The sequence below is a fragment of the Cyanistes caeruleus genome, chromosome 7, assembly GCF_971803275.1.
Source record: "Cyanistes caeruleus chromosome 7, bCyaCae1.hap1.1, whole genome shotgun sequence".
NCBI lineage: Eukaryota > Metazoa > Chordata > Aves > Passeriformes > Paridae > Cyanistes > Cyanistes caeruleus.
This window is the reverse complement of record NC_141707.1, coordinates 28,273,537-28,294,874: the sequence shown is the minus strand read 5'-3', so window position 1 is coordinate 28,294,874 and position 21,338 is coordinate 28,273,537. Positions and strand designations below refer to the sequence as shown.

General features: G+C 37.9%; 1 protein-coding gene across 1 annotated transcript in view; it reads left to right on the top strand.

Moving 5' to 3' along the window:
• CNTNAP5 (contactin associated protein family member 5) overlaps nucleotides 1-21,338 on the top strand; it is a 269,753-nt gene that overhangs the window by 197,131 nt on the left and 51,284 nt on the right. The window contains exon 14 of the mRNA XM_023931219.2: nucleotides 20,086-20,242. Within this exon, the coding sequence (XP_023786987.1) occupies nucleotides 20,086-20,242 (157 nt within the window). The remainder of the gene's footprint in view (nucleotides 1-20,085; nucleotides 20,243-21,338) is intronic.

Genomic DNA, 21,338 nt, shown 5'->3' with positions numbered 1-21,338 from the left:
TCGTGTAAGCGCTCATAACTCAGTAATGCCAAAACGTCGAGTTCAGGGAATTCTGCAGTCCAAATAAGAGTTTGGAAATGGATAGTTTTATGAGGCACACATGTGACAGAACCAAACACATCTTAAACACCTCTGGCTTGAGACACCCAGTTGTATAAACAATTCACACACACACAGTTTGAAAAAGGGAAGAAGGACAAAATTCTTTCAAGCTATTCCAGCCAATATTCCCTTAATCATGAGCAGTAATAGTCTCTTTTTATTTTTTGTTTTAATTTTCAGGACTCAGCATATTGTTAACCATAAATAAATAATGGTGATTAGAGACAAACAGCTAAACTATGGTTTGTTATATTAGTGGGTCATTAGCTATGACAGCAACCTGTCCTGCATTTAAGGAAGGAAGCAGGACTGCTGCCTGAGCAGAAAAGTGTGCCTTCTCCCTCATTAGAGCCACAGCAGGGAGTGTGTTCTCATCACACTTCCATTTGTCTGCTTCTTTCAGCTGTCCTACTTTAAACATCTTGGGCTCCATTAGACTCAGATTGTCTTACTGACATTAAACTAATTTGTCTGTCAAATTTAGGCCAGTGCAGAGAGTGATGTTTTCTGATCTTGTAGAGCAGAAGATATAAATCATAGCACTGGAAAAGTTCTCATCTAACCTCTTCTACCAACGTGCCACATGAGTGGCAATAGTAAATGGCAATAGTAATTTTCATTCTTTTTGAGGCTAAAAAAGCATTTGTGTCTGTAATCTCTTAGTTTCATGTTTGGTTTGGGTTCATTTGACTCCTGTTTTAGACCTGGGGAAGAAAGTAGGTGCATAGCAAGGCACTTGCAGAAAATCAGATAGGATGGAATCCCTGTGCTTAGATTTTGTTTGGATTGGTTTGACCTGTCCAGGAAAACAGAGGTGTTAGGCTATATCAGTAGCATAACTTAATCATATAAGTAATTAGGAGAAAAGAAAATTAAACTCTATGGTAAAAAAAGACAGGTTTTTGCTCTGAATAATTAGGTTAATAGGTAGAGCTCAGATTTATTGCTTGTAAATCTGAAGTCCAGGAGTTTTACCCCCATTGCAGTTTAAAGGTAGCCTGTGGAAAATTTATTTTATGTTTGAAAGTGTAAACGCAGAGACAGGAGAAGGGAATCCATGAGAATCAGCTGAAAGCAGCATTTTTACATTACTTGGTGTTCAGACAACAAGGGAACAAAAATTTTCCCTAAGCAAAACACTAAACTACTCTTACATGAGCTATCTATTGTTAAGTGGGGCATAAAAGTAGCTCTTCTAAGTGTCTCTTACTTCCTTCTGTAAAAAGAACACCCCAAAATCTAGAGAATAAGCAAGCATACTTTGAGAAAATGTCTTCAGACACTGGGGGAAAAAGTTGTGTACTTCTTCCACTTCACAAGAAGCACCAAAAAGCAATTTTGAATTGTTTCCCCCAACCTGGAATGATCTGAGGAGGAGCAGATCTGACCGAGACTTGATGAGTAGCTAGAAAGATGTGGTGACCTGAATGAAAATAACCCTTCTAAAACCTTCTTTAGAAAAGCTTTTTGTTATCTGCTTGGCCCAAAAGTTTGAGAACAAAAATGAAAAAGCTTTTGAGCCTGAATCTTTTCCAAGTCCTTTTGACAAGAGAAAGACTCAGACTGGTTTAGCCAAGGCATGTATTCCCTCTTGGGTTGTCCAGGACTCAAAACAACATCAAGAGCCTTCTTCTTTTACTCCCAAGAGCAGAAGCCCCAGAAGAAAAGTTTTTTGGCTTTTTGTTCTTGTATTGTTGTGTTTTTTTAAACATTAATATTTAAAAAGGTTAACCAATTAATCTCTGCAGTTCTCTTCTGAAGGTAGCTTTCTTCTTTAGCAGAGAAGAAAACTGAGGCATCAGGCTGCAATTAACACCAGTTAAGCCTGAAATTGGAATAGGCCATTAGATCAATTTGAATGTACCCCTCTAAAACCAATGGCCAGGTTCTTGTAGCCACAAAAAAAGAACCATACAAGTGTTTCCTCTCAGCTGAACACCTCTGATGTCTTTCACTCCAAGTGTGAGCTTTCTGTAGGTACCTCTTGTGCCTTGCCCTTATGCTACCAGAGGAAGAATGAACATGTTCCTTAGAGGTGCATTGGCTTTTGTGTCACCACAGTTAATGGTGATTTAGCAGGAAGATGTGATCCCGTGAATTTTTATGGACCTACCAAAATGCCAATCAGGTAATGGTGATCTATTCAGCTGGGTTATAATGGGATTTTTGGTGTATCCTGCCAGCTAAGGGGAGAAAGCTGTGTTTTTGCACTGTAACCAGTGGAGTAATAAATGTTGCTATTTCCCCTTTGGTTTTATGGTTTAGTGTTGTTTCTGTATGGATTTTTTTATACACACAGAGGAATGAAAATATATTGCAACCTTCACTTAGGCTGAGTACTAGGAGGATCTCTCGTAATAGTAGTGCCTGTTTTCTGCTTAGGCAGTACATGGAACCTGTAGGAATGTATTTCTCTGTCAGATGTTCTTGAAATTGACTAGTGGGTTCCTGAGTTACTTGAACAATTGACATGGGTGTGCACAAAAATTCTTGTAGAGTGTTTCAATATATCTAATTTCTCTAGAAATCCAGGTTGTGATTAATACATAAAGCCTGCTAGAATCAATAGAGACCTACTCCATGGGTCCTAGTGTTAGAAGGAAATCTTAATTTGGGCTAACTTGAGATGCAGATCTACATATTTTCTCGCCCTTCCAGGACAGGAACAAAACCTCAAACCAAATATTAATCCTAAACTCAAAGGAACTTCATCACTACCCACTGTTTTTTCATAGATCTTTGGAGCATTTCTGTCGTGCTAGATTCAGTCCTGTCTTCATGTGCTGACTTTTTGTTCATCCATGATGCTTAGTTGCATGTCCCCCTTTTCCTTAAATCTTCCATTTCCCCAAAAAGTTTAAAGTGACATGTCTAATTTAAAACATGTAGTGATTTCAGTATATTAACACTAATAGCACATGAAAAGTGCTCCCAGTAGTTTAGGCTGCAATCAGCTTTGTTCAGGCTGTCTCGTTCAATGTGATCAAAATGTTCATAGTAACATTTGTTGGTGGGAAGGAAAAGATAACAGTTCCTGGCTGTTCTTTTTCTCAGTTCCGTGTTACTGAACCTAGTTCAGGTCTGACAGGTTTGTTTTACTGATGACTCCAAGCCTATGATGGGCTGTTTTAAAAAATGACCAGAGATCTGAAAAGTGATTTTGAAAAAAGAGTAACATCAATTTCATGATGTGCTGGTTTTCAATACTAACTTTTCCTTCATCTGATGATTCAAATTGTCAGTAGAGGATATAAATTGTTATGTATTCATACAGATAGAGTTCTCTCTTTTTGAAAAAGTATGTGTTTTTATATTTATGTAGATATGTGTAAATCTTTCTTCCTTTTAAGGATGAGGAAAAAGAAGAGAGAAATTTGGCTGTAATTCATTTTTTGGACCACATGGATATTGTCAGGCTTGGTACAAGACAAAGAAATGTTAGTTACTCTTTTCTCCTTTGAGCTAAAGGTTTTATGTACATTAGCACTTGTTTGCCTCCCATTTGTCACTATGATTTCAAAGTCTCATATTTTATCCAGAAACTTGGGGTGTGGCAGAAGTTTAGGTGCTGTTTCTCAGAGAGAAATCTGTATGACTGAATGCTAAGGCAACAGCAGAGGATGGGATTCTAGGACAAGTTGTCTTCTAAAGTAGGCTCTATATCAGCTTCCTTTGGCTTTTTCTCTGGCAGTGCAGTCAGTTTGATCCATTTGATTTGCTGCTCTAATATCTGCCGTCGAACAGGGAAAGGTTCTCCTGCAGTGAGCATTTTTTAGGTCCTGCTTTGGGGTCCTGTTTCCCAGAGCCTCCATGTTCAAAGCACTGGCAGCTTTCTAGGTCACTTCCTTCTCAGTGCACACTTATGTTCTGGATTCAGACAAAGAGATCGTGTTGCAGTTTGTTTACTACCTGTGTGGGACATTCTAGCACCACTAGCCAATCTGCAGAACATTAGAAGTATCTACTTAATAGAGTCAGAATTTTACTGAGTGAATAATTACATCCTGTTAGAGCTGAAGTAATCACCTTAGACACGAGCAATGCCTCCAGAGGGAGGTATGTTCTTTCCAAAATGCCACCCCGGGCAGTTCATTTTACTTCCATACAAAGCTCCAGAATCTGCCTGACCATATTGTACTACAGGTTGTCGTGTTTTCAGAGGATGAAATTTATGTTCCATGAAATATGCCATTGCCAAAATTAATAGGTAAATGAACAAAGTGAAACAGACCATTAGAACAATTGTAATATCACAGTTGCTGGGTTGTGGCACAAAAGCAGAAACTAATGGGTAAACATAACCATATTATAGCGGCAGGAGCCACCAATGTGCACAACTGTGGTTACACAACGGAAGGCACTCGACCGATGTGAAATATGATCTAGCAGTCAGGCCAGTTGCAGGTAATCTTGCTTGGAGCAACACTTCCCTTGGCTGGTTTGTTTTAGCTGATGGAAAATTGTAAATATGACCTATTTCACTCCTGTTCTACCAGAATTTCAGTTTTATTTTGATAATTTTCATAATTCTTCTTTTTTTATATCATTCTGGACAACGACACTGAGATTTTTGTCTTTGCAGAAATTTTATAAGGCATGAACAATTGTTCCTGAATATTCATGCAAATAGGAATTCAGCCAATGACCTTCAGAGTAAATGTTCAGTCTAGCACCTTGAAATCTTTGACGCCCTTGCCTTTCTTTCTGCTCTGAAGCAATGCTTCATAATTTTAAGTGAACACTCAAACAATATCTAATCAGGATAAACAATTCATAGACTGAACTGTGTTTATATAACATGATTAAAAAGCTTTGAATAGCTAACATAATCATAATATTCTATTAATAGACAGCTTGAGAGAAACTACAGTAACGAATGATTCAACTAAAAAAATTGCAAAGCTCAAAGATATGCAGGATCAGATCCATTGGATTCAGTATATTTATACTGATTTAAGCAAGTAAAATGGTGGATTAACTCCTTAGTTTTTACATCTTTCATTCAATTTGACTTTAATATAAAACAAACTAAAAAACAGAAACAGTTTTAAAGTTAAGATATTTAGAGGAGCTAACAAGTTAATCCATAGCTTGTTAATGCAGTATTTACAATCAGCATCTAAACACTTCAGCACTGATAGACTGAAAAAGCCAACACTCTGTTCTTAAAGAGATGTATCCTGCAATATTGAAGTAGAGAGGAGTGGAGAGGCATCTTTAATCCTGGTTACTGGAGTGGTACAATATAAATTAGAATACCATCTCTGGCCATTTCCTGGAGCCAGGAGTGGGATTGATGCAGGAGCTCCTCCAGATCTCTGTGCCACTCAAGAGTTTACTCATGCAGGAGGACTTTATCAGTGACTGACTAAAATAGATTCAGAACTGCTTTATTCTGCTAAAGTGGTTTAAAGTAGTTGGAGCACAAAAGAGAGCTGGGTGCTCAACTGTTCAGCTTTCTCTCTCAGAGATTTCACTCCATGCATATGCAAAACATAATCAGTTACTTTGGTCTTCACTGAGCAAGGTCTTTCGAGGGAATATGTAGCAGGGAATTGGGTCCTAATAATGGTCTGTTACAGAGAAGGCTGCAATGGTTCAGAGCCAGCCTGAGCTACAGCCAGCATTGCTGATTGCATCCTTGCATGACAGACCAACCAGGGGTTTTTCTACACAGCAAAAGAAAACTGTGGAAGTGTTATATATGTGTCATACATGTGATTTAGCATATGTTTCATCACCACACAAGTGTTTCCATTGAACAGTGCATGAATTTACATAGCTTCTGCCACCTGGTGTATTAGTTCTACTTGTGTTTTGACCTTACACTAATTCTTGCTGAATAGATACCCTTTGCTGCTTTCACCCATGGAAAACACAAAGCCAACTGAGGTTTAAAATGCACAAGTAAATCTTGAAATTAGAGTCCTCATAGTCTTGCTTCCATTTATCAAGAGAATGCTGTCTTACTGTTACACCATGCTACTTAAATGTGAGATATTGCTATGATGAGTGTAACCTATGAAAAAAAAAAAAAAGTGAAAACTTGAATACGCTAAATGCAGAATTAGGTGACTAGTTGAGTGATAATATATTGCCTAACCTAATGAAAAGACATTACCTTTGAATAATGGACCACATCGTAGATTAAATTATCCCAAGGCAAGGTAGTAGGTGCTTCATGCAGACAAGGTCAATTACCTTATCCGGAAGAGCCTGTTTGAAGTGTATTATGAATAATTCACAGACATAGAAATTAGCTTTGAAAAAGTGTCCCAGCTATAATGTGGTGAAAGCATTCAATTTCTTTTTTAATGTATTTAAGATAACACCCAAAGGACAATTATGGCTGCTTAACTGTAAGACTGCTTAAATGACAAGGAATGACAATTGTGTGGTCAAATTCACATTAATGTATTATGCAAAGGGAGGCATCTCCACCATGGTGCGATGCTGTCAGGACACAAGTAACAGATTTCAAACCTCATATTGCATTTTTAAATGCTGAATGAAATTTGATCAAAGGCTGATTAATTTATTAGCTTTTCTCAATGGAGAAGATGCAGTTGTTGCTGTACTATCTTGGTATACTCTTGTTGTTCAGGCCTTTTATTTCTTTGACTTTCTGATATGGAAACGAAAGTTCAGAGTGATTAAATTACTTGTGTGATTTTGGAGAGTCTGACAAATGCAAGGGTAGAACCAGAACATTTAATTTTCCATCGTTACTCAGAAGACCAGTCTTCTGCTATAAGCACTAAATAACACTGTTTCCAAGTCAGTATTGTTCCAATCTAGAACTATTTAGCATTAGAATTAAAATTATGGCAGTAGCCATGGTAGCAGAATGCATACTCATTTGACATATGGTGACCTTAGGTGTGAATTAGAAATGCAATAAACCTCTAAGTCTGGGGACTAACATGCTCTCTCAGCATATTTTGATTCCACAGGCAAAACAATAACCTTAGCTTTCTCTCTTTGACTTTGCAATAAGTGGTAATGGCCAGAGGAAATCCCTCAGGGGCTGCAGTTTTCTAAGATGCTGGCAAGAAGATGGCTAATTCATCAGGTACCTCAGTTTAAGTGTTGAAATGTAATAGTGACATTTCATGGCCTCTGAGTTTACCAGCTTTATTTGCTTGAAAGGGAGAGTTCAGCAGAATTTTAGAGGGTGCTGTGGAATCGTGTATCTAATGAGGCGTACAGCCTTCCCAGTCCTGTTTCCATTCACCTCAATGTCAAGAATCCCATTTAGCTCAGCAGGAGAAGGTCTGGGACCCTGGAACTTTGAAATTGTGGTTTGAATAAAGAGGGATAAAAATTTGACACTGAGTCCAATTAATTTTATAATTAAAACAAGCTGTTAAAAAATGTGATGAAGTAGGAAACCACCACAAAGAGATAGGAATGGAAACTTCCATTAAGGCAAACACACTGAAAAATGTTTGGTTTTTGCATGTACTTAGTTTTTTTGTATTTTCCATCATCCATCTTTTCTCCAAGGATCAACTCTCTAAAAAAAGCTCAAGATTTTCCTTTCCTCCCAATTCATACAGTCATTGGCCTCCACCCCCGTGTTTTCTGTGAGGACTTGATAAAGACTAATCTGAGTCGAAGAGACTTGCAAGCTGATGTTCTTATTTGCATGCAGGAATGTGAACAGATGTTTACATAGTAGTGTTAAGTAGGACAGCTGTTTGGGAGTCATTTATGTATTCCATTTAAAAGCAAAGCTTTATGGTTAAAATTTTTACTCACAGTGTGGAAGAGAAAAGAAACCTAAATTCAGACAAATGCATTTCTTTCTGTGCTAGGAATGGTTTCCTTTATACTCACCAGTTTTCTGTATCTCTGAATGTACAGCATCATACAAATACCTCTTACCTAAACCTCTGGGCAAATGCACCTTACCTTGGCCCGTTGCCTGTGGGTGGAAGAAAATACATGGCACAACATCAACATTGCTAAATGCTGTTTGACAGAGGGAAGAAAAATAGCACTGAGATTAGGGGAGGGAAGCTGTCCCTTTTCTTTGCAGGAGATGGCTTATTGCTGATTGTTGCTGCAGTCTGTTTGTAATGAAGCGTGCATCAGGGTAATATTTGCCTTTGCATTTGTTCTGCTCTTCAGATGGGAGAAAATCTTTGAAGTGTGTTACAGCCATACATGTATAACTTGTATTTATTAATTTCCTAACATAAATCTGCATAGAAAAAACTTCCATTATGGAGGTGTACATGTGCATGAAGTATATATATAGAGAGAAGAGGTTGGAGGGAGGGCCTCTCATATATTTTTATAAGAAGTTTGCTCCTCAGAAATTTATATTTTAAATATGAGGCTTGGGTCTGATCTTGTTCATGACTTCATTTCCCCTGATGCCTGTCCCCCTATGGCTCCATATTTGAAAATAAAGCAGGTAAATGATGTAGACAGTTAAATGGAAATGATTGATCCCTGTAACTTCTTGCACAGTGTTTGGAGAACTCTAATGTATTCATGTGTACCTGGTCAAAATCCTACACCAGTATGAGAGGAAAACTTACCTGCTTCGATTGAGTTGTTTCCACCCAAACACCACAACCTGATAGAGATGCCTGCATCTCTTCAAGTCAATGGTTTGCAGGATTTCTAGTAAGTTATACTTGGCTAGAGGAAAGTACACCCAATTAAGGAGCCTTACTGCTGGAAGGAAAGATGGTGATGGATGTGATGATCTTACTGACTTCTGATTAGTGGCATTGATGCAGTCCACAGAAGGGTTTGTCTCATCAGCTGTGATGAAAAACCTATGGAAGAGAGTTTTTTTGTATGTAAAGTTCTCGATTCTTACTTAGTGACGCTGGTAGATAGATGGAATGGCTCCAATGTGGGATTTTTCTCTCACCATTATATACAGAAGACACATAGGCCTGTTCAGCTCTGGGAAAGAGGGGAAGGAAGGATTAGGGCTTCTTGAGATTGCATGATTGTCATTCTTCTGCAGCCTCTGCCCATTCCAGTATTCACTGCAGAGCTAAAGTACAGCTCAGTTCCTCCTTCAGCTCCAGGAGCAGAAAACTGTCTTCAGCTGCATAATAATCTCTGTTAGTGACAGTAGAACTACAGAACAGAGCTGAACAGTTCATATTCTATCCACTAGAGTCTGTGCAGGAATGTAAATACACACCCATGTTTGTTATAGCTGTATAGAGAAATACACAGGAACCTGAGACCAATTAAGTAGCCAAAAATAGAAGATCTATTTGAAAGATGTAAACCTGTTGCTAACAGGGTGAAGAAAAGAGAGCTGCAAATTGATTAAGCAGTCCCACAGAGAAGACAGATTGTTGTCATCCTGACCTTTGAGGCTGGTCAGGATATATCAATAGAAGCATCTTCTGAGTACAGTGTTTTATAATTTTTTTTCATTTACATTCTCTTGTTTTTCTCTTTACGTGCTGGCTTGGAGCCAGTTCATTTCATGGTCTTGCCTATACATATGTTCTGCTACAGCTGCATTTTTCCAAAGTGCCCAATTTCACAGCACTCCAGCCTTCCTTAGGATGACAAATGGTGCCCCTGCTGCTCTGACCAACAGAACTGTAATTGCAGCCTGAGACAGGGACAGCTGAACTAACGCCATGCTGCAGTTTGGGTATATCCTTAAGTTGGAATCTGACTGCATGTGTTTATCGTAGCTGAGTTTCCGATTCCACCACTTAAGGCATTAACTGCTGACATTAATTGTAACATTGAGGAAAGCAGAATTGCTCTGCAGTTGAAGGCAGTGTCAAATCAGCAGTTATTTATTTACCATTGCTCTGCAATGTGTTGTAACACATCAGACTATAAAGAAGTTTAATGAGTTGCAGTAATGCCCCTCAGAGATACTGGAATGCAGTTGGACAACTTATTGGGAGGTTTTTTGTTCACTTTTTTTGCTTGGTTGTTTGGTTGGTTTTTTGTTGGTGTTTTTTTTAGAAAGGTTAAAACCAGACTTTCTGCACTGCTGTGCTGGACTTTTTGATCATAGGAAGTACAACTCAGAGTTGTCTTTTGCCAACTAACATGCTTTGAGAACAGGAAATAAGTAATCCAGTTCAACTGGCCCTGTGAGATTTCAATTCAGTAGAGATGTGACAAAAGGGTAGGAGGAGAGGCTCAGAGTGCAGTGTATACTCTGGCCAAGCTGCCTTGCTGGCTCATAATTGGTGTAAGGTTCAGAAATGTGCTTACATTATTCTCTAAGCTCTCTTCTGGGTGTTGGTGTGATTTTTTTTGGGTTGCTTACAATGCCTGTCTCGTAGAAGACAATGGATATATTGCATGCTCTTGCCAGGGACTTTACAGCTTCTTTGCCATTAAAAGCAAAACCAAACAAAAAACCAAACAAAAATCCAAAATGAAAGCAAAAGAAATAAGCCCCCAAACTTAGGGCTTTTTATCTACAACTGCATGGGGGGAGATACTGGGCTTCCCTCTTACCCAAGATGCTCATTTACCCAGGTAATATTACAGGAAACTTGAGATAAAGCACTTGAGAGGTAATCTAATTTTCCAAAGGTGTCTTTTCAAAACAGAAACTCCATCATCATATAATATCTTAGAGTGCTACTATCAGTTTTAAGAAAATCCTCTAATTTATTTAATTAGGGATTGCAGCTTTAAGTGATTAGCAATATGTTATTATCTCTTCTAATTTATGTTTTGTTAAGACTCTTTTTCTATTTTACTCCAGTACAGATATTCAGCATATTACTGATGATATTTTCTGATTTCTTTAAGATCAATCTGAGCCATGAAATTCAGTAGTTATTATCAGCCACTTACAGGAACCAGCCAGTGGTTGCACTCCAGAAAGGCACAGTGGAAATGACATTGTCCTAATGACTTTCTGCTTGGATTCACCCCATGTAAATAGATGTTATTCTCTAGCTGTCAGCTGTGCTGTATTAACCTGGGAGCTGAAGGACAAGGTGTGTTCTAGTTGCTTCATGAATCAATAGGGCTAATAAAGATTCTCTATACCTGAATCTTGATTTTATTATTCCTAGAAGCTTCCACTGCAAGTGCAATGGGAACAAAATTAATCTGTCTTTTGTGGCAGGTTGTCAAATCTGAAGACAGTCCTTTTGAAACACTAGTGACTGTATTGGTGCAATGTGAGCAGGGTTAAAAAAAAAAATGATAATAATGATCCTTTTCTCATTATTAGTGCTGGTAGTTAAAACTGCATATACAGGAAACAGTTCTGTTGAGTAAGGTAATTCCATTTTTATTCAGACACTTTTCAAAATAAAGGAGTGGGGAAGTGCTCTTATTAGTGTATGTAGTTTCTCCCAAAGGACCAAGAAAAGATTGCTTTCCACAGCGTGTTTTTCTGTAACTCATCCAGTCTCCTATTAAATGTCCCAAATGTCCCCATTTTATCTATTTTCTTTTTCTAGATTATCCAGTTGCATCTCATTGTGGACATAATGCAGCCACTTGTCCATGATTTCTAGTAAGAATTGAGTTAATCCTTGATTAATTCAATTCAACTTTACTCTGGCTGGCTTGTGTTCATAAATGAGCAACGTGCTCTGAGTTATACCCTGACTTTGGCCACTATTAGGCCAACCAGGCTGTAGCCCTGGGGTCTTTTGGGCTTTCTTGGTGAAAGGCTCAGGCTGGTGGGCAGGTGAGAGCACCTGAGCCTGGCAGCTGTGAGAGCTGGGGACTCCATTGTTGCACTACGTGGCGTGCACAAGGTGCAATGTGCTGCATTTAAGGCCATTATTCTTCATCCATGCCCAATCCCAAGGGTTTGAGCTGTCACAATGAATAGATAATTCAAGAGTAAATGGATCATACATATAACTATTTTTTTTTTTCTTTTACCCCCTTTAAAAACATATCCTTCAGGCCTGTATATCTGCAGATGCATATATATATTGCTGCATACCTGCAAATGGTGCTTTTGCCTGACTCACTAACAGGCACAGAGTTTTTCTAAGGAATTCTTACATCCTGAATCTGTCTCACAACAGTTAGAAGCAGGAGGCTGGACTAAACTGTCTCCAGAGGTCCTCTCCAGCCTCAGCTGTTCTGTCATTCTGGGAGCAGCCTGATGCTCAGTGAGTGCAAATCAGCACAGCTACCCTGATTTCACTGGAGCTGGATACTTCTATACTGGTTACTGGATCTGTCCATTACTATTTCTGGAAAATAATAGTAAATGAATGAGCTACATAGTGTTTCTTCCTAGAAGTCTTTCCTGGGACAGTTGCTTATAATGTAGTTTTACTGTTCTTTAAAAGTTTTCTCACTTCAATATTTCCATGAATAATACTTGAACACCAAGTTTTCTTGTGGTGAAATGATTGGTTTATAGTTTGATGTACCATTCCTAGTCATTGATGCTTCAACTATTCCCCTTTGTCCTCTGCAATCTTATTTCTAGCCTCTGAAAGTGCTTTCATCTATGAAAACTTAAATAGCATTTAAGAACAAAAACTGCTGTGATAAACTACTACTCTCACCTTGCAGTATTTTATAAGGTGCATTAGTTCAGTGCTCTCTCCTTTCCCTGTGGCCCTTTTACATCCATTATGAAATGCTTTAAAAAGGAAACTCTGAAGAGCATATGGTGTGTCTAAACTTATAAACTCACTCATCTCTTCCATGCTTTCCTCCATTCCATGTCCTCTACCAGTTATCTGATAAGATAATGTGGATAAGACTTCAGCAGGACACAGAGAGAGTGGGCTGTGTTACTGTCTGACTGCAGGGTGGCTGCAAATGTCACTCCTCTTGTCTTCATCAGGCCCTAGAGGAGTGTTGGTCTGCTGCAGGTGCAGAGAGCCCCAAAATCACACATGATCATTCAGTGTCCCATAGCACTTTCACAAGAACTGGAATTACATAATCTGGTTTATTTTCTCTTTGTTAATCTGTTAATTCAGCACTCACTACTGTTTATTCTCATAACTCATAACTATTTTTATACTCCTGCAGAAGAACAGATTAAGAATGAAAGACCATTTCCTGGGCACTGTGTTGAGCCACCCCATGAGGTGGCATTCCAGTGGAAATGGAATGAGGTGAGAGGATACTGGTGATGAGGATAGAAGAACATGGAAGAGTTGTTTGAGCAGTGTGAGGGCAAGAAATGATGGGTTCATCTTATTGCCTTTATTCCTACTGGCTATGCTATGACATAGGGGAAAACAATCCAGACATCCGCTGGGCAGGAGCTGTTCCTCTGGGCCAGACAGGGTTGTGTTGGAGCCCACTGTGGCTTATCCATGGTCATTATTCACTTGCAATTGAATTCAGAGCATTGATGGGTTTCTGGTCCCAGTACAGAGTGAGGATGTGGCAGGACATGCATCAATGTCATAGGCTCATCTGTTAAGGTATTGTCAGGCTTGTTTATCGGAATTTACCTGGAGGATTTTGGCTAAACGGAGAAAATGGGAAAAAAAAGGGGAATGTGAAAGAGAAAAAGGAGTTGAATGCAAGAGGGACAATTTTAAAGTGAAGGTGAGCTGGAATGCAGAAAATAAAGGAAATGAGACAATTTTTTTGTTGCAGCAGGGTATGATACCCAGTTCCTCTTCAGCAAAACTGCTGAGGATTCAAAGCTGTCATTTCCTGTTTTGTTATTTGTCCCTAAAAGCTAAAGTCTTCTTTGGGTTGTTTGTTTGTTGTTGCTTGTCCTTCCCAACCTGCATGCCTTCAGCTGTTCACATAGTTTCTGTTGTTGGTTGGTGTCCCACTTGGACCTTTCAGGAAACTTGTCACTTGGCCAAAAATTTATTGAGAGAACAACCCAGCCTGGGCTGACAGAGGAGAATGCAAGTACTCATAATATTTTCACCCTTCTTAGGCCTCCAGCTGGGACATTCACGAGGCATGAAATTTTAGTTTGGATGTAGAATTAATGTTCCTCAGCATCTAGAAGTGTTGGGTTTGAAATCCTTATGCTCATCCTCAAATCTGTCTCTCAAAGGTTTGATGATGATGGTGCTTTTGCTGAGGCACTCTTAAGTGTGCAGTGGCATTAACTCTGTCATTGCAGCTCAGCAGTTCAGCTCATTAGGCTCCTGTTAAATGTAGAAGAAGCAAAGGTCCATGTTTATTTACTTTCTTTCTGCCTGTTCTCATCTATGAGAACATTTTAACAACTCCAGAAGAACAGAGCACACTGTGATAACAGCTGCTTCAGGGGGAGAGCAGCTTCTCTGCTTAAGAGAGGCAGACAAATGCTATTATGTGGTTTTTTTCTTTGTTTTTTTAAAAGCAATTACTTCAGCCTGGGACTTCGTGAAAGCTGTGAACCTTTGCAGCAAAGCTATATAAGAAATAAAATGTTAGCAAAGTAGTGGCTTTCCCCCCTTTTTCCTAACCACACTTAAAATAATTTTAGAATGAGGAGGAAACTTTGGGATCTTGCCCTTTGGGTAGCTCCACTGGCATTAGCAGGACTATTTCAGTTTTGGATAGCTGATTTGAATAATGACAGAACCTGACCAGAAATTTTAATCAAATTCAGTCAGATTCTTAGTAATGTTGGCTGGTACAGTTGGTACATAATACAAAAAGTGACTGTCTTGGAGCAGTGTTTGGCCACCTGTGATTTCCAGCACAACCATGTTTGTCATCTCTGAAAATTAGGGCAGTGATACGTGGGTTATAAGAGAGACAAAGGACTGTAAATCTCATATGATTGTCATGGGGAAGGTTTTAAGTAAAGGAAGTATTAGATAGTCATTATGTCTGTACTGAAAAAGATGACAGGTATAAAACTGGTCTGTGTCCCCATGGAAGCAGAGTAGTTTGGTACAAAACCAACTGGGTAACTTGGTGGTTCACTGAGTAAATAATGTTCAGAGGAACCATGTCATTGGGGAGTTTCATTTTTTCTGGTTGATACTACATATGTTCTCCCCAGGGTAACCTGATCTTGACTCAAAAGCAGGGTTGTTTGTGTGGTGCAGAGAGCCTGACATCTCAGGGTGTGGGTGTTGCTCCCACATGGGGGGCCAGAGCCACGAGACCCTCTCTGAGGGTTGTAAACCAAAGAGCAGCATTTTCCCTGTTAAATCTCAGCATCCCCTTCAAAGAAGGGGCAGCATGTTGTGCCTAATGCAGCACAGCCTGAGCTCACCCAGCTTTATCAGTTTATTCTCCCAGTGGTGGAAGTTGTTGCTTAAACCAATACAGATTCTGAGTCATTAATACCACAGACTTCTTCAGTGAACAAACAGCCTCTAAAAAGGTATTAATTATGTGTGTTCAACTAAGTACAGAATATTTCTCCAATTTGTCCTTTTTTGTCCAAAAGTATTTTAAATACTTATTTGATTTATCAAAACTGTATTTTTTTCTCCCTGTTGAAAGGTCAAATGGGAAGAATTTGGTTTTATGTCAATTGAATGTTAAGAATTCCAGTAGAAAAGGCTGTAAAATCTTATGATGGAAAAAAATTAAGTGAGAGCAAACTAGATCATGGTAAACCCTTGCAAAAATATTGAGTCAGTTTTCCCTTCTCACTGCTTTCTCCATTTATTCAAGAGCCTTTTAAAAAATGAGTATCTGAGATGATAATTTGTACTCTGGCTTGGCTCTGAATTCAGTTACTCACATTGAAATTGCCTCATAGGTGTGTGTATATATACAGATATATATACAGACATGTATAAAAAAAAAATCTGCTAACTGCTTTTTCCATACATTATTCAATGTATTCATGTATCGTTCAAGGTGAGCTATTTGCAGGATTTGATACTGTTGAGGTGGTTAGTGCAAACATATTTTATGGTTTTTAGTGAGGTTTCAAAGAATTGGCTTTGATTGTTCTGTGTAATTCTACAATCAGTATTTTCCTAATTTTCACTACCTCTTGGTATGTGAATCTTTCCTTTTAAGAGAAAACAGCATAGATGTAAATTAGTTTACATTAATTTACATTTTCACTAGTAAAACTTATAGATGTAAGATTTTACAAATTCAGTTCTGCTTAACTTGGTTTGAATTTGGAGGACAAAATGAGCATGAGGACAATGTTGTTTGTATACAACATGCTTACAGTGTTTCAAAAGACAAATGCAAATAAATTGACATGAAGTGGTAGTGAAAAAGACCTTAAACTGATCTGTTTCAACAACTTGGGTACCCCCAAAAACCTTGACTGTCTTAGGGGTAAGTGCTGTGCCAGACTTCAGGTTTATATAGCACAGGAGTTTAACACAGGATCAAATTTAACTTGCTGTGTTTCCATAATTAGATTTTTGTTTGTTGCCTTAGCGAGAACAAACTGACAAATCATGCAGACAAATCTTGACAAATATTTTAAATATAATACTTCTAAAAACGCATGGCTTTGTTTTAACTCACGCTGAATAAACATAAAAGTCAGTACTAAGACTTTCTGCCTGTATAGAGGCAAACTAAGTCCACAGACTGAGCTCTGGTCCATGTTTTGCAGTATTGTTGCACATGTCAGGGTTTCCAGAGTCTTACTTGGCTTGTTGGATGCACACACCCAGCTGCTGAATAGAGAATCCACAGAAGATGATGCCCCTTATTCTTTCCTTTCAGGAGACAGTACCAGCCATACCTTCTATAGTCTGTGCCTGACAGTATAAAGGAGTACTTGGTTTGATACAAAATTTGGTCTGCCTGCTCAGTTATTTTATATTATTTTTTGAAATCATTACAATTATATCTTATTATCATTCTATTATTCATATTATTATAATATGGATGTTATTTTTAATATAATACTGTATTAAAATATGTTAAAAGCAGTGGTGTAAGTATCACAGCTGTTTCCAGAGGCTTCTAGACAATGATATTACTGTCATCTTGTCCTCTGCAGGAAATGCAATCAAAAAATTGCCTTTTTTGAAGATTTTGTTATCAAAATTAAAGCCTTCCTAAGGCAGCTTAAGCAGTGCAGAAAGAAATCACTGGAAAGAAACTGGTCACTGTTCCACCATTGATGAATTCATTCACTTGGGACTTGTTTGTTTTGCTTGGTTTGGAATATTTTTTCACACATACTCTTCTTAAAAACCATAGCAAGGAGTTCAAAGACAACATTAAAACATTTTTCTTACAGTGGATTTTTTCCCCATTATAAATAGAAAAAAATGCATGGAAAAGAATATTTTAATTGTGCAGTAGGCTTTTGACAACCTTTTATACTAAATAATGTGTTGCTAGGAACAGTGTAAGAACATAATGAAGAGTTAGTAGCACTTCTTATTAATGGACTTCTTAGTTTAGAAATATTAAAGTAGAACCCTACTGACTTATGTTACCATAAAGTGATGGGATCATTTTAAATCCTTGCTTAATGTCATTGATTTGGTCTGGGGCTTCACCACAGAAGGGAAATTATTTCATTTTGAGGTGGTGGAGAATTGATAATGCTTTGAAAAAATTGTAGTACCATGATTACAGAAGTGAAGATTGTGCAGCAAATCTACAGACTTAGACGAAATTATAATCAACCCAAGCTAGCCAAACTCAATCTCAGTGCAGGACATCCTCCAGCACTGTCAAGGTTTAATGGTGTAAACTTTCTGGAAAGAACTCAGATAGATTGGCATTGTTTGTGAAGTATTGCTTTACTTCAACATTACAGGTAGATATGACATACAATATAAGTTTCAGAATTCCTAAACTCTGCAGATGTTGATGAAGTACTGTAGATTTGGAAGAGCTTTGCTGAAAAGCTCTGATTTCTCATGTGTTAAAAACTAAGCTTGTGGAAAAGAGTTTTGAAGAATCAGGACATAATTTTCCTTAATACTACAGTGGATTTCTGGGGGACTAGTTAGTGAAAAAAATCAACTCGTCTTGGGTAAAGGTGGCACAATTCTGCCTAATAAATACAATTTTGGAAAAGACACTGGGGTTTTTTTTATAGCCTTCTCCCTTCACGATCTGTGATTGCTTCTTATAATGTTGACTGTTCTATTTTTTAGCACTCTATTTAATTTAGTTGTAAATGACTCAAACTGTGGTGCTTCTACCAGTTCCCCAGTCTATGCCATAAATCTGAATGTGCATATGTTTGCTTGGTATTGCTCAATAAAACAAATAACAACGCAACAGATCTGAAAAAGACATCAGAAAATTACTTATTCTTAATAGACGCAAAGGATTGCTTATTTCACTGTTATGTTTAAGTATATAACAACTTCCACCCAAGGAAACTGACACAGATTGTTTTTGATTAATGAACACCATTATTTGCTATTGGCCTGAAAAATTTATCTTTATCTAAAATATTTTTTTTTCCAGAATGGGCACTTTTAAAATTAGATTCAGCACTTCTGTATAATATCTATTTCTACTCTTAGACAAATCGCCCTTTTATTCAATTAACATCACTATTCCAAGCTTTACTGAGTAATTTCCCAATAATATAGCATAGAACTGTTTCACTGGCTGCAGCAATCAACTTCTGCAAGAAAATCAGCTGAACAGAAAAGAAAGTGTAAATGTGCAGACAGTAATATGAGGCCTAAAATGAATGTGTACATTTTTGTAGGATGAATCTTTAAATGTACTAGGATTGTGCTTTTCTAATGAGTACCTCTGGGTATTGGTCAAATTCGTCATGTCTTAATTGTTGGTATCATGAGAATGGAGTTGCTCTTCCTACTTTTATTTTCCTTTTTTCATGAATTTACAGTTCAGCAGTCTAAGCTTAGAAGAAAAATAAACATGAATTAATTTTGCCAAGTGATTCTAAAACTCATTTTAATGAGTCCCCTACATTCTACAAGGTAACCTTGATTGCATTTCATAATTTAGACTTTCTTGCCTTGTATAATGAGAAATACTCCCTACTAATAATGTTAGTAAAGTAGAAGAATAAATTGATGCATCTTTCTTCATTAGCCATACAGTTTATTTTTCCAAGCTCCTTTGATCAAAAAGTCTTGATATGTCAGTTTTGTTAAATTTTGCCACCTACCTGTATGTATAACTGATTACACTTCTTGATTTAAGGATTAAGGAGTCAATGAAAAAGTTAGCTGAACTGAAAGACAAAGTCAGTCTTAAAAAATGTTCATCTGTGAATTTCATTACATCAGATTCTGCTTACTCTGACTATTAATGCTTGATGAATAATGGATTCTGAAATGTGAACAAAAAAACTGTCTCAGTTTACATAAATACATAGATCTTAAAGCTCCTGTAGATAGAAGATAGCTTCACAGAGATAAATTGACTCCCAAGTAGGAAAATATTTTTCCCACTTATGTCCTACCTGTTTTAATATCTTACTGAGCTTTACATTTGCAAATTCCACCCATGGAGAACACATTAAAATTCCTAAACTTGCTCCCTGAGAAACCAGTGGAAGTGTTAGTCTTAGTTTTGAGAGGAACTGTGTGAAGTTCATAGTTATGGATCAGCTAGGGTGTTATTTCTGTAGGTTTTTGTTCTTTATATCTGAAGGTATATCTTTATATCATAAGGTAAGAAATCCTGCTCAAGGGCAAGAGGCTCCTGCAAAACCATTTGCTGAGAGGTCCTTGTCCAATACTGTGTGGCACGGTACAACCTGTGGGGTGTGAGTTGTGGCAGCAGAATTGCTTTCAGTCTCCTGTGATTAGATCTACCCTCCAGTGTCACACAAAAACCACAGGACACAGCTGGTGTTGGGTTTGCCATTCCAAAGTCTTTGCAGCTGAAAGGTGCTGAGGTTCTCGTGAGTAACTGGCACGTCAGCCCTAAGGTGAAAGAGCTGTGTCTCAAACCAAATGGAATTACAACAGAATCATTGCTTTCTCAACATGTATTCCATAAAACGGAACCTGGGGCAATATTTATGGTTTGTTACTTTGCAGTTTTCATCTTTTCTTTGACTACTGTCTAACATGTACATCTCCATTCTCTTTTGCATTCTCAGGAGAATCCAGTTTGCTTATCAAGTTCTCTTTTTCTCTCTTTTTTCTCTTTTCCCCCCTTCTTTTTTTCCCTTTCATCCAGATGGAATGCCATTTGCTTGGTGGGTTGGCCGTGCCAATGAAAAGCATCTTTACTGGGGAGGATCTCTTCCAGGCATTCAGCAGTGTGCATGTGGATTGGAAGAAAGTTGTCTGGATATGAGATATTTTTGCAACTGTGACGCAGATAGAGAAGAATGGTAATAATTTTAACATGTGTATTGCAGTGTCTGTGTGAAGGGCTGGGGATAGGAAATAGGGAAATAAGGCTTAAATCTTTCCTGCTTCACAGTTCAGGAAGCTTGAATGGCTTGAATATACTCTGATAAGAATGAAAATGAAACTAGAATTTGGACTTCTGATTTCACCTTAAATTTCTTCTTTGAACCAAAGACATCTGGCTGAAGCAGGTTGCTGGAATGGGTGGTCTTCAAAAAAGTATTTTTTGTTGAATGCCAAATCCTGTAATTTTAAGTTTCAATTCAATTGGAGCATTGCATGAATAAAGGCTCTATGAGCTTGTTTCATAGGTGTACATTGGAGCAGAAAATTGAGGCCTAGACAGAAAAATTCAGATACAGCTAAACTAGAAATATGTGCTACTAAGCGCTCTTGTATTTTTCTTATGAAACAGTATAATGTGCCTTAACTTTTTTTACATTGGATCTCAAGTTTTTTATAGTCAATAGGAAGAGTTTTTTGGCTTCTGTAGGTTTTGGTTCAGTCTCCATAGGAAGTTTTAGAGTCACAGCATGAAAATTCAAAGCTTTCTTTGGGTTCTGACCTTTGTTGTGCGCTGATTCTGCATGAATTTGGGAAAGCCAAAGTTTTCAGTCATTGCAGTTTTCTGTCATTCTCTGCACTTTCAGAGACACTCCAGCCACCAAGAGCTAGTTGGTGAACTTTCCACATGTGTTTGGGGGGACTGAAATGCCAGATGAGTGTTGTTGGAAATACAGTTTGAAACACTGAACATATATGTGAAAATTCTGCTCACTCAGTCTCCCTTCTAAGACCACCCACTGATAGGATCTGCTGTCCTTTATCTGAAAAAAAAAAATAAATAAAATTTTAACCTCAAGTAGTTCAGAAATTATGAATAATAGTAGACAAGAAGTGTCTTGCTGTCATAAGCTGCTGTGTTTGAAACATTATGTCTGAATTAGCTGTGTGAAACCTTCACTTAAAATGAGTAGAAATGGTCTTAAAGCATCAAAAAAAAACCCAAACAGAAATTACTTGTCACTGTGAGTGCTGGGCTTTTTTGGTTGCTTGATTTCTAGACAGTGTGATTAT